General features: G+C 61.4%; 1 protein-coding gene across 1 annotated transcript; it reads left to right on the top strand.

The window, feature by feature from the left end:
• Positions 1-5798: 5798 nt before the first annotated feature.
• On the top strand, positions 5799-13296 carry PLD4 (phospholipase D family member 4). The gene is made up of 10 exons (XM_059058855.2): positions 5799-5920; positions 8317-8513; positions 9278-9461; positions 9654-9774; positions 10203-10330; positions 10897-11097; positions 11782-11921; positions 12086-12251; positions 12326-12422; positions 12853-13296. The coding sequence occupies exons 1-10, from the start codon at positions 5894-5896 to the stop codon at positions 13053-13055; spliced, it is 1464 nt and encodes a 487-aa protein (XP_058914838.1). The 5' UTR covers positions 5799-5893; the 3' UTR covers positions 13056-13296.

The following is a 13296-nucleotide window of genomic DNA, read 5'->3' as shown; positions in this document are numbered from 1 at the left end:
AGGGCTCCCTGCCACCCCCGAGTGCTCAGCCCAGGGGGCTCCCTTCCCGGACTGGAAAGTCCCATTTGACCCCCAAGACCAGCACGGTGCGATGCAGACATGCCGCCACCAGGGGGAGACCTAGGCAAGAAAGCAAAGCGGGGAACTTTCTGGATGTTTGCTCCTCAAAGAGAGAAAAGTTATTTTATTCAAGCCGCTCAGTGATGCAGCGTCCAAGAGCACCCTATAAAATAGGCCGTCCCGTGTAGACGTGGCACAGGAGGGCACAGGCGCTGTGTGCGGGGCCCAGCTGCGCCCGAGTCCATCTCCCTCTTGACGGCTTCAGAGGGGTCTGAGGCCTCACCTGCTCTGGGGTGATGTCACACCACCCAGTCCCTCCAGCCCAGGGGCGATATTGTCCCCCACCTCCTGCTACAGGGAGGACCCAGAAGCAAGAGGGACAAGGCAGCAGGAGCAAGCGTCCCACCCCCGAGCCTGCTCGCAGGTCACGTGGCCTGCCGCGCAGGAGGCACTTGTACCCAAGCAGGTCCCCTCACGTGCTCTGCCTCCCCCCTGCCCTGTCCCCACAGAGCTCTGTCCTTGCACACATAGTAAACCCCAGAGCCAGCTGTCAGTTTTAAAGTCCCTTTGCCCTTGGCCTGCATGTACCTTTGGTGTTCTACTTTGCCTCCTGCATTTCCATGTTCCCCTCCTTGGTCATTTCCCAAGAGACCGCCACTGGGTTTGTTTTCAGTGGAGGTTTTGCTGTGATGAGATGAACGCCAAGGATCACACTCAGCTGGATTTGGCCCAGGGCTGTAGTTTGATGACCTCTGACCCAGGCCACAGGTCCACCCAAGCTGGGAGTGCTACACCAATCTGGGACATCTGTAGGGGCTACACTCTGTGTGTCAGGATAGAAAGGCAAAAATCCACCTGCCTTCAAACTTTTTTTTAAAAAAAATTATTTATTTAATTTATTTATTATTTTTGCCTGCGTTGGGTCTTCGTTGCCGTGCGTGGGCTTTCTCTAGCTGTGGCGAGCGCGGGCTACTCTTCGTTGCGGTGCGCGGGCTTCTCACTGTGGTGGCTTCTCTTGTTGCGGAGCACGGGCTCTAGGCACGCGGGCTTCAGTAGCTGCAGCACGTGGGCTCAGTTGTGGCTCGTGGGCTCTAGAGCGCAGGCTCCGTAGTTGTGGCGCACGGGCTTCGTTGCTCCGGGGCATGTGGGATCTTCCCGGACCAGGGATCTAACCTGTGTCCCCTGCATTGGCAGGCGGGTTCTTAACCACTGCGCCACCAGGGAAGTCCCTGCCTTCAGACTTGAAGAAACCTGTCTGTCTCTGCCCCAGCATTGGATGAAAAAAAAAAAAAAAAAAAAAAACCCAACCAAAAAACCCCCCAAAACTCTCTGTGTAAAGGAAGCCGAACAGAAAGCTTAGGCTCTGCCTGGTATATGTGGAAGATAGCGGAAAATGGGTTAAACACACATAAGTGAAGGAGAAGCACAGCACCCCGTCCTGTAGGTCCCCACAGACTTGCAGAGAGGCAAGCTCAGGCGGGTACTGACGGGCCGGATGCGCTAGAAAAAGGTGTCAGGGAGGGTATTAGCCGCGCTTTACTGCCTGTAAGGATGCTTTATCATCCACCTGAGGGCCTGTTAGCCATCACTAAGCAAATGAAGACTCGCCTGGGGTACCTGGAGTCCTCACACAGCTTCAAACTATACGCTCGGGCCTTCCCTGGCGGCGCAGCGGTTAAGAATCCGCCTGCCAATGCAGGGGACACAGGCTCGAGCCCTGGTCTGGGAAGATCCCACATGCCACGGAACAGCTAAGCCTGCGCGCCACAACTACTGAGCCTGCGTGCCACAACTACTGAAGTCCACGCGCCTAGAGCCTGTGCTCCGCAACAAGAGAAGCCACTGCAGTGAGAAGCCCGTGCACCACAATGAAGAGCAGCCCCCGCTCGCTGCAACTAGAGAAAGCCCACGCGCGGCAACGAAGACCCAACCCAGCCAAAAATAAATAAATAAACTTATAAGAAAAGAAAAGAATAAGTCAGTGATGAGAAAGACGAGAGGAAGTTATCCAAATGCAATGCACAGGAACATGGAAGTAGAAGCTATGAGATGGGTTGATGGCAGAGAGGACTGAGTGACCAAGTGGAACATATCTACTTGGCGCTCCTGACAAGGGAACGGGAACAACAGGGGAGAGGACGTACTCACAGAGAGAACAGAGAGGAATTTTCCAGAACTGGGAAAGACATGTGCTGTGGGTTGAATTGTGTCCACCAAAACGATGTTCAAAGTCCTAACACCCAGGACCTGCGAATGTGACCTTATTTGGAAATGGGGCCTTTACGGATGATCAAAGTAAGATGAGGTCACTGTGATGGACCCTAATCCAATACGACTGGTGTCCTTAGAAAAAGGGAAATGTGGACGCAGAGACAGATGTGTACAGAGGCAAGATGACGTGAAGACACAGGGAGAATGCCATAGACAGTCCAGGGAATCCCAGGGGCCACCAGAAATTAGGGGAGAGCCTGGACCAGACTCTCCCTCCTGGCCTCAGAAGGAACCAACCCTGCCGACACACTGATTTGGGTCTCCTAGATCTCAGAACTGGGAGACAGTCAATTTCTGTTGTTTAAGCCGCCCAGTCTGTGATACTTTGCTACAACAGCCCTAGCAAACTAATACAACATGTATCCACTGCTACAGGAAGCATAATGTATGCCAGAATAAAAGGAAGAAAAGAAAACTACACCTGGTTACATCATTGTAACACTGAAGGATAGCCACAGACACCGACAAAGAGAATCTGCTAAAAACAAGCAGAGCAAAGGAGTCCTTACAAAGGAGTGACAGCAGGTCTCCCAACAATGATGGAACCCTAAAGACTTTGGGGTTCCAGAGAAAATGACTGTCAGTTAAGAATTCTGTACCTAGAAAAGTTCTTTCAGTAATGAAGGAGAATTAGAGACATTTTCATGTTACTAAAAACTGAGCATTTGTCAACACGCTCCCAGTTCATAGAATATAATTGGCAACCGAGAATTTTATCCCCAGCTGAACGATTAGTCAAGTCTGTTGACGAAAATTCAAGGAACTATCAAGTTAAGAAGAAGGAAGGGAACTTTATTCAAGCCAACCGAGGATTCTAACTGGGGAAGCAGATTCTCAGAAGCTCTGAGGACGGTCCTGCCCGGAGTGGAAGACACAGCACATTTTCGAGACAAAGGATCGAACATCAGAATGACCTGCGGTATTTTACATAAAGGTCACCAAGGAGGCACAGACCAGGGAAGCACGTACAAAGTGGACAGGGGGTCACCGTGACTCCTACAGAACTGGGAAAGAACGCAATTCTTTAAGAAGTTGCACTGCCAGCGTCAGAAGAAAGGACAAATCAATCTTTACAGGGGGGCAGGCACGTCCACCTTTGAGGAGCTCTGGCTAAGGTGTGACACAGATGCACCTGGCACACTAGGGAGGGAGGAGGTCCAAGCAAACACAGAGAGAGAACTTCACGTTGAATTTTTTCTTGTCCTGCCTTAAAATATAAATTTTATATCAAGTCCATTCCAAAAGATGATTTCAGGAAGAAGGATGGTGATCACAGAGGGAAGCTCTGAAATAAAAGAAGGAATGATGAGTAGATAAATCCGTAAAAGTGAGTAATTCTTAAACACACCCTGAGTGGATAAAATAATTATAAGATGGGGGCTTCCCTGGTGGCGCAGTGGTTGAGAGTCCGTCTGCCGATGCAGGGGACGCGGGTTCGTGCCCCGGTCCGGGAAGATCCCACGTGCCGCTGAGCGGCTGGGCCCGTGAGCCGTGGCCGCTGAGCCTGCGCGTCCGGAGCCTGTGCTCCGCAACGGGAGAGGCCACAACAGTGAGAGGCCCGCGTACCGCAAAAACCAAAAAATAATAATAATAATAATAATTATAAGATGCATAATTGGGGGGGGGTCTTTTTTTTTTTTTTTTTTTGCTGTGCCACACGGCTTGTGGGATCTCAGTTCTGTGACCGTGGACTGAACCCGGGCCATGGCAGTGAAAGCCTGGAATCCTAACCAGTAGGCCACCAGGGAACTCCCTTTGGGGTTTTAAAATAATAATAATAGTATTACAAGCTGGAATTTTTTAAAAAATGACAACAGCAGAATAAGGAGGGGATCACTGGAGCTGAAGTACTCAAACGTCCTCACATTATTCAGGAAGAGGGAAAGATGTTTAGTATGTATATATCTTCTTATGTCTGTGGGGCAAAATTTTAAAGATGAGCTGAGTAGTGTGGAAACACACCACCTCCTAACGTCAGTGGATCAACACAACCACAGAATAGTTACTGCTGATGGGAAAGTCTGCTGCTTATGAAGCCTGAGGAGGTCTCCCATCGGGGCTGCATTGTCAGAGCCCCGGACAGACAGGAGGGAGGAGTGGTACTTCCTACACCCAAGATTAAAGGCTTCAGAAGAGAACTGACATACCGCCCTTTCACTCACAATGAAACAGGTCAGGACCTGTCTGGTGACCTGCCGGACCACAGGATGGCCAGGGCAAAGATTCCTCCCCTGCGTCTGAGTGGTCTGTGTGAGTTTCCATCACAAAGCATCATCCCCCAAAGCCTAGAATTAAGGGAATAGGAGAAAATAGAATAAGAAGAAAAATCCAGGGAGCTTCCCTGGTGGCTCAGTGGTGAAGAATCCACCTGCCGAGGCAGGGGACACGGGTTCGAGCCCTGGTCGGGGAAGATCCCACATGCTGCGGAGCAACTAAGCCCGTGCGTCACAACTACTGAGCCTGCGCTCTAGAGCCCGCGAGCCACAGCTGCTGAGCCCACGTGCCACAACTACTGAAGCCCATGTGCCTAGAGCCCGTGCTCCGCAATGAAGAGTAGGCTCCTGCTTGCCACAACTAGGGAAAGCCCGTGTGTAGCAACAAAGACACAACGCAGCCAAAAATAAAAATATGAATAAATTTATTTTTTTTAAAAAAGGAAGGAATGAAGAGAGCAGCCGAAGAGAAGAGAAGAAAACCAAATCCAAAAACAAAAAGCAAAGAGAAGGGCTAGTCTAAAGGCCACTGTCTGTGGGGGGGCAGGGAGCATGGGGTGGGGGTGGGGGTGAAAGGGTCCTGTGTTCAGAGAGTCCTGGTCGGAGGTGCGGTGGTGGGATGGGGTAGGCGGAGGCAGAAATCCTTGCTGGGCACCCAGGCTTAGCACCAGCAGACTATAGCCAGGCAGCACAGTAAGCTGCCCACCTGCATTTTCCAGGATGGGGGTCCTAGCTGCCTCCATTTCCCAGCCTCCCTTGCAGCTAGATGCAGCCATGTGACTAATTTCTGAATCATGAGACACAAATGGAAGTGCCCTGTGGGACCTCCAGGATGGCGCCTCTGGGCTATCCCTTATGCTCTGCTAGGAACATGAGGTGATGTCTGAGCTCCAGCAGCAATTATGGGGCCATGAGACTGCCGGTCAACCCTAGGGATTGGGAGCTGAGAGCTGGAGGGACCTGGCTCCTGATGGCTGTGGAACCAACGCCATCCCTAGGCTGCCAGCCCCAGAATCTGGTCAGTGTGATGGAGAAAAACAATGTTCAAGCCCTGGTTCCTCGAGTCAAGAGTCTCGGTGGTTTGCACCAGAACTAACTCAGATGCATAAGCCTGTGACTTGGGGTTGGGGGGTGGGGAGGGATTTTCTCTGGATGTGGAAGTTTTCAGCCCCACCCCCTGGCTGGCCCACCCAGCTCCAGATGTCTGTCAAGGGCACGGAGGGAGGTACTCAGGAAAAAAAGGAAGTGGCCAGAAGGGGAAGCAGCAGGCTGCAGAGGGGAGGCAGGTGGTGGAACTTGACTGGGCGCTTGCTGGCGAGCTGAGCGCCTGCGTCTGTGGCAAAGCCAAGATGAACGCCAAGGCAGGATCCCCAGAGGTAAGTGCCAGTGAGGCCAGATGGGAGGGTCAGGCCAAAGGTCCCGAGACGGGCGCTTTGGTCCACTGCCCCATGGCCCCGCGCTGCCAGCAGCCCTGCGCCCAAAGGGTCATAAAGTCTCCAGCTGGGCCCGCAGAGCACCCATTCCTCCTCCAGTTTGTACAGCCAGGACCACCAGGGCCTCGGGGTCTCCCAGAGAGTTCAGAGCAAGCCCTCCCTCCGCCCCAGCCTGGGCCGGGCAGCTGTGCCACATGCCCTGCATGGCAGGAAGCCCCACCTCTTCACCCACGACCTCCGACGCCCGCAGGGTCCCACGGCTGCCCAGCGCAGGGCTGTGGGGCGCTCAGAGCTGTCCCAGGGGAGTCTCCCGGCCCGTCACGGCCCTGAGATGCCAGCGCTAGTGGGTCATCCTCTCCCAACAGCCAGCCCCACGCCTGGACATACAGGGTCCCCAGGGCTGCAGCTGCCCAGACCCCCCCCGGGCAGCTGGCCTCCCCAGGCCCCTGTAGTTCCCAAGGGGATGGGTGGCCTGGCAGGTGCTCCGGGTCCCAGATGGGGGCCGTGGGGGCAGGGCCGCGCGCTCCAGCCTTCCTGTCTGCCTGGGGCCCAGGGCGGTGCGGCAGAGGCAGCCTCTGTCCGAGGATGTGGCCCCGGGGCCCCGCCCAGGCCTGTGCCCTGACGGCCTCTCCTGAGGGTCAGTGAAGGGGCCTGGGGCCTGTTCACTGTGAAGGCCTGATGCGTCCCCGAGCCCTCCCCGGGCAGGCAGGGGAGGGGCAGGCCCCCCGGGCGCTCCTCTGCGGGGTGCGGGTGGGGAACACCCTGACTCCCCTCTGTGGGGGCTCCTGGCAGGGGGAGGGGTGCTGGGCCTCGGGCACTCTGAGTCACCCTCTCTCACTCTGCTTTCTGGGGCCCCCGCTCCTGGGAATGGTTCTGGCTCAGGGCAGAAGCAGCCCCCCGGGCCCAGCTCCTGTGGCCGCCCCCTCCCCACACGGAGGCCAGCGTGTCCCGTGGAAGGGCCAAGCTGCACTCACAGGCGGGCAGGGCAGCCCAGGCCCCAGGCCCCAGGCTACAGGGGCCACTTCCCCACCAAGGCCAGGAGGGAGGGCTGCACCCACCCCTCCCGGATGCTGGCCGGGTGGGGCGTGGGGGAGGGGATCCCTGTCGCTGCGCACGGGCCCCTCCCTGCACGGGCCCCTCCCTGCACTCGGGACTGAGCGCTGAGCTCGGGGGCATCCCACTTACCGCGGCATTTGAGGCTGCTTTGGGGAGGGGCCCACCTCCAGCCGGGGCCCAGCCGGGGCCCAGCTTCCAGCTCCTTGTGGCAGTGACCACTCTGAGGGGACAAGACGCATCCTCCGTCCCCAGCTGGCTGCAGAGCCCTGCTGCACAGGGAGAGCCCCGCTGCCAGCCTCAAGGGGTCCCGACTCAGCCCCCAGCCCCCTGAACAGCAACACTCTCTCTGTGCCGGGCCTCCCCAGCCAGGACAAGGGCTGCTGCCCGGCGCCCAGGAGGGGCTGCAAGGGCCCAGGACGGGGGTGCCCAGCCTGGGAAGGGAGGCAGCTATTTATAGGCCGGCCTTGAGAGGGCCAAGCTGGAAAGCAGAAATGGCATCAGACTCGTTGAGGTTGTGACTGAAACAAGGAACTGAGATTCAGACGCCCACATGCCTGCCGAGAGGGGGTCCAAGAGGGAGAACGGCGGGTCGCGTGTGTCCCGGGAACAGGCCGGGGTGCACACGCGCACGTGCACATGCATACGCACTAGCAACGGGCACGGGACTCGCCAGCTCCAGGCCAGGCTGCGGTGAGGGTGCGACCACGGGCAGGAGTGGTGGCTGTAGGGTCCCCGCGAGGTGGTGGCCCCTGTGCCCAGCTGCCCAGGCACCGTGGAGCCACTGCAGCCGGGCCTGGAGCTGTGGGTGATGCCAGGTCACCCCAGGCAGGTGCGGAGGCCTCTGCAGAGCGTGTCGGTGGCCCCCGAGTGGCCCCGATCCGTGTCACCCCGCAGCCCGCGGGACAGGGAGGCCCACCCAGTAGGACTTGGGGGCCTGAGGGAGGGGACCCAGCAGCCTCACAGGACCCCTGGGCCAGAGTAGCAAGGACAGAACTAGCCACGGGGGAACCGGGGCACCCTGGCCGGTGGCTGCGCGGCACCTGCCACGTGCCCTATCTTGGTGGACCAGGGAAGATGGCCAGTGACCACGTGGCCCCGGGCCGGGCCCCGGCGGTGGGCTCGGGCCCGCGTGGCCCCATCCTCGCCAGCCCCGCCCAGCTGTGGGCCTGGCCTCCGTGGCAGCAGGGACGGTCTGTCTCAGCACCGGAGAGGCCATCAGGCCCACCGGGAAGAGCACGGCCACGCCCCGGGGACCCCGTGGTGACGCCCTCCTCCCGTTGCAGGTGCGGGGGACTCTGGCCCTGCTGGGCCTGAGCGCCGTGACCCTCACCTACGTGCTGTGGCAAGTGTTCTCTTCCTCCACCTGTGGCCACGCGCGCCCCGAGGAAGGGCGCACCGCGTCTCGGGGCCTTGGCTCCAGCCTGGCCTGGGCGCCCCTGGGAGGGGAGGCCCGGTGGCATCAGCAGAACGATTCCTGCCAGTGAGTGAGCCTGTGAGGCCTGCAGGGTGGCCGCGCGCCACTGCTCCAGGCCGCCGCCTGGCTTCCCCCTGGGGCTCCCCGGCAGAAGGCATCGCCCTCTGCCACCTCCTGTTGGAAGGGGCGGGTCCGGGAGGGTAAGCTGTGAGGCGGGGGAGTGGTCGGGGGAGGGGGAGGAGCCCCGAACTGTATGGGCCGGAGTGGGGGCAGGGCGCGGGGAGGACTTGGGGTGCTCTCTGCAGCAAACGCAGGCTGCCACCCAGGGACTCCGACAAGGCCGCGAGCCCCAGTCCTACCTGGGCCGAGGTGGCACCATCGCAGCCCTTCCGCCTGGGGTGAAGTCGCAGCCCCCGCCCCTCCCGCCCTGCTGGGGGGTCCTGGAATCCCAGCACACCCCCAGCATACCCCCACCCCCCACGGGCCCAGCCCTCCCTTCTGGGTCAGCCCGGGCATCTCCAAGGGCCTCCACGGCTGCAGGAGCCCAGGCCCGACACCACTGCCGGGCTCCACAAGCGACAGCCCCGAGCGGACAGCGCCTGGGCTTGGGGTGGGCCTGCGCCCCACCCGCCCTACTCTCAGGCCCCCCACTCAGGCCCCTCCCCGGGGCGCTCCTGGGTGTCAGGCCTGCCCTGCCCAGTCTGGCCTGCGGCCCCCTCCCTGCACCCTCGGCCTGGGCTCAGCCCTCCCTCTTGGCTGGACGGGACGGAGCAGGTGATGCGAGGCTGGCTGGCGGCTCCTGCCCTCACACCTGGCACCTCCCTCCGCAGGCTCGTCCTCGTGGAAAGCATCCCCCAGGACCTGCTGCCTGCAGCAGGCAGCCCGTCTGCCCAGCCCCTGGCCCAGGCCTGGCTGCACCTGCTGGACGCCGCCCGGGAGAGTGTCCACGTGGCCTCTTTCTACTGGTCCCTCACGGGGCCCGACACTGGGGTCAACGACTCGTCCTCCCAGCTGGTGCGCCACCCCTCCCCCGGCTTGGAGGCCACGGGCCGCCCAGGGGCCAGGCACACAGCAAGCCCGGCGGGCAGCGCGTCTGTCTGGTGGAGCTGTGGGCGGAGCTGTGGGTGGCCAGAGGCACCTCCTAGGGAGTCTGGGCCCTTCCTGGTGCGATGGGGGTGGCCTCTCACCGCTGGCCTGCTCTCGCAGGGAGAGGCCCTTCTGCAGAAGCTGCAGCAGCTGCTGGACAGAAACGTTTCCCTGGTTGTGGCCACCAGCACCCCGACACTGGTCCGGAACTCCACCGACTTGCAGGTCCTGGTGGCCCGAGGTAGGTTCCTGCCGTCCTGGGCCTGGGGACGGGCGAGAGCAGTGGGGCTGCCCGGGAAGGGGAGGCCGGGAGCCCAGGGCTGCAAGCGCCTTCAGGTGGGCTTCCCCAGCGGCTGGTTCCAGGGAGCCGGACGGATCAATTCCCAGGGGGCAGAGCACAGGGTGGTCTTCGGGCCTTGCTGAGCCCGGCCGCTTCAACCTGTGGGTGGCGGCTTGGCTGGGAGAGGGGCAATCCTCACAGAGCTGGGCTGCCTGGAGGGACCCCAGGCTGGTCAATGCCTCAGTTTTCCCGCCTGTAAAATGGGAATAACAACATCAACTGAGTAGGGCTGCTATGAGGAGAAAGGAATCCACCCAACTGCAAAGAAAGAGCTGAGAATCTGGCTCAGCATGAAGCGGGTTCACCGCACCATCCTGCACCCTCGTCAGGCGCCCAGGTGCGACATGTGCCCATGGGAAGGCTCACCGGCGGCGTTTTGCACTCCAAGTTCTGGGTCGTGGATGGGCGGCACGTCTATGTGGGCAGTGCCAACATGGACTGGCGGTCACTGACACAGGTGAGTCCCCGAGGCCCGAGAGGGGAGACCCCACGTCCCCCTGCAGGCAGTCACCCGGGGGGAAGTGGCCATGTCGGTAATGTTGCTGTGGTAGAAACACCTGGAGACTGGTTACCGGATTCTAACGGCACTGAACTCCGGCTGCGGAAGGTCATTTAACCGTCCGGAAAGATGCTGAAGTCACCTTATCCAGGAAATCATGCAGACAAAGCACGATCCCTTCTAGGAAAAGCAATGCTTTAACCATGGGTCAAAACGGTGACAGCAGCCGTCGTTTAGCAGTGGAGAGTGATTTTTTTTTCTTCCTTCTCGGTGCATTTATGCGTTTTCTATTGTCTTTCGGTAATAAACACGTATTGCCCTCGGAATACAACGTTCACGGAAAACTGGGACCCGCAGGGCACCCCACCCCATGGCTTCGCCCAGCGCACCATCTACTACGGATTCTCGCGGGTGATGGTTGAACGGCTGCCGAGCGGGGGCTGTACCTGCCGGGCACCCCTGGCCCAGGGGGTCCACACGGCCCCAGAGGGGCCCCTCCCTCAGCGCTGCCCCGGTGCCTGCAGGTGAAGGAGCTCGGCGCCATCATCTACAACTGCAGCCGCCTGGCCCAGGACCTGGAGAAGACCTTCCAGACCTACTGGGTGTTGGGGGTGCCCGAGGCTGTCCTCCCCAAACCCTGGCCTCGGAACTTCTCCTCCCACATCAACTGCTTCCAGCCCCTGCGGGACTACTTTGACGGGGTGCCCACCACTGCCTACTTCTCGGTAAGAGTGGTCAGGGGGGCCGACTGGAGCCCCTGCTCTCCTGGCTGCCCAGGGGCACAGGGAGCCCCGCCCACCCGGGAGCCCCGCCCACCCGGGAGCCCCGCCCACCCCGGGCCTGCCCTGCAGACTCGCCAGGCCAGAGTCGTCCAGGTCCTGGGGCCCACGGCTCGGGGAGCCCCAGGGTGAGGGGCAGGCCCGGCCCCAGGAGAGGACGCAGTCATCGTCATCCCCAGGAGACAGGCAACCTGAGTGCCTGTGGGGGTCGTCCTGAGGCCCTGGGGGCCTCCAAGCACACGGCTGGACCAGGGAGGTGGGGGGAGGACCCGTGAGTCAGGCAATTCTGTCACTCTGGGGGGAGGAGAGGGGGACTGAGGGGCGGGAGGTCAGGCCCACCAGCCATGACCCTCCCTCAGGGTACACGGCAGCTACCGCTGTGCTGGGCTACAGCGGAGACCCTGCCTCGGAGGCAGGGACGCTTCCGCAGATGTGGGGACCCAAGCTGAGCCGTGCAGGGAGCTTCCTCAGGAGTCAGGCCAGCCCGGGGCCCCTGTTTAGACCCCACGTCTTGTCTTCCTCCTGGTTCCCAGGGCTGGAGGGTGGGTGCACCATGGCGTCACAGGTCCAGAAACCCAGTGGCTCAGGACCGGGTGGGTGGTGCCCTCAGGGACCTCTTTGCCCGCACAGGCATCGCCGCCCGCACTCTGCCCCCACGGCCGCACCCGGGACCTGGACGCGCTGCTGGCGGTGATGCGGGACGCCCGGGAGTTCATCTATGCCTCAGTGATGGAGTATTTCCCCACGACACGCTTCAGCCACCCCGCCAGGTAGGCCGGGAGGGAGCCGGGCGGCCCCGGACGGGGGAGGGCCCTCTGCCCGTGGGCAGCTCCTGGCCTGGCTCCTCGCCCACCTGGACCCCTGCCCACTCGGGGCGTGTGGGCGGGGCCCGGTTGACCTGAGGACCCTGACCCTCCCCCGCACCCCTCCCCAGGTACTGGCCGGTGCTGGACACGGCGCTGCGGGCGGCGGCCGTCGGCAGGGGTGTGCGCGTGCGCCTGCTGGTCAGCTGCTGGCTCAACACGGACCCCAGCATGTTCCCCTACCTGCGGTCCCTGCAGGCCCTCAGCAACCCCGCGGCCAACGTGTCCGTGGACGTGGTGAGGACCCACCCCCTGGCCGGGCCGGGAAGCAGCCTCCCCGCCGGCTGACACGCGCTCTCTGTTCCCCCAAGAAAGTCTTCATCGTGCCTGTGAGGAACCACTCCAACATCCCCTTCGGCAGGGTGAACCACAGCAAGTTCATGGTCACGGACAAGGCGGCCTATGTAGGTGAGCGGGGCTGCGGGCCGCGGGCAGGGGCTCAGGACCCTTGGGTCCTGTGGGCTGCCGAGCGAGCAGACGCCAGCAGAGGGCCCACAGGCCCGCAGAAGGGATCGCGTCGCCCGGGCGGTGGCCAGGCCAGGGCGCTGAAGGGGGCGCTGTTCTTCCGTCCGGCGTGGACCCCGGGCGGGGACCTGCTGAAGGGCTCAGGCCCTCCCCCAGGGAGGCAGGTGGGGACCCCTGGCACCGAGCCCCCCGAGCACTGAGTCCGTGGGCTGCGGGGCGCAGTCCCTCGTGTGAGGAGCGGGCTGCACTCGGCGCCAGAGAGGCTGCAGGGCTGGAGCCGGACCACGGCAGAGTGGCCACTGGGGCCATCGGGCTGGGCCAGGCAGCAGAGGACACCCCGTGCGGCCCAGTCACCTAGCGTCTCCGCCCACAGGCACTTCCAACTGGTCCGAAGACTACTTCAGCAGCACCTCGGGGGTGGGCCTGGTGGTCAGCCAGAGGGCCCCCAGCACCCGGCCAGGGGTGACCGCCGTGCAGGAGCAGCTGCGGCAACTATTTGAGCGCGACTGGAGTTCCCGCTACGCTGTGGGCCTGGACGGACAGGCCCAGGGCCAGGACTGCGTTTGGCAGGGCTGACGTCCAGCCCTTCCTCCCGAGCAGGCCTCCCTGCCTGGCCCCCAGTCTGGACCCCGAGCAGCTCCATCCGCACAAGCCCTGGTCAGGGGCAGGACTGCCCAATGCAGGGCAGGCGCAAACTGTTTGCTCTCCTAATCTGGCCCCTCTTAAACCCCCACCTCCTCCACGGAGCCCTCCAGGATGCCCTCCCTGGCTCCCACAGAGCCGCAATTCCTACCCACACACGGAGCCTTTACAATAC

This window comes from Kogia breviceps, chromosome 3 (assembly GCF_026419965.1).
Source record: "Kogia breviceps isolate mKogBre1 chromosome 3, mKogBre1 haplotype 1, whole genome shotgun sequence".
NCBI lineage: Eukaryota > Metazoa > Chordata > Mammalia > Artiodactyla > Physeteridae > Kogia > Kogia breviceps.
Note: the sequence above shows the minus strand (reverse complement) of the source record. Positions and strands in the feature narration are given on the sequence as shown.

What these genes read in the sequence shown, in the direction of transcription:
- PLD4 (XM_059058855.2), top strand. Translation starts at nt 5,894, where the DNA reads ATGAACGCCAAGGCAGGATCCCCAGAG. An exon ending in CCAAGGCAGGATCCCCAGAG is followed by an intron (nt 5,921 to 8,316) that starts GTAAGTGCCAGT and finishes CTCCCGTTGCAG; the next exon opens with GTGCGGGGGACTCTGGCCCT. An exon ending in ACGACTCGTCCTCCCAGCTG is followed by an intron (nt 9,462 to 9,653) that starts GTGCGCCACCCC and finishes CTGCTCTCGCAG; the next exon opens with GGAGAGGCCCTTCTGCAGAA.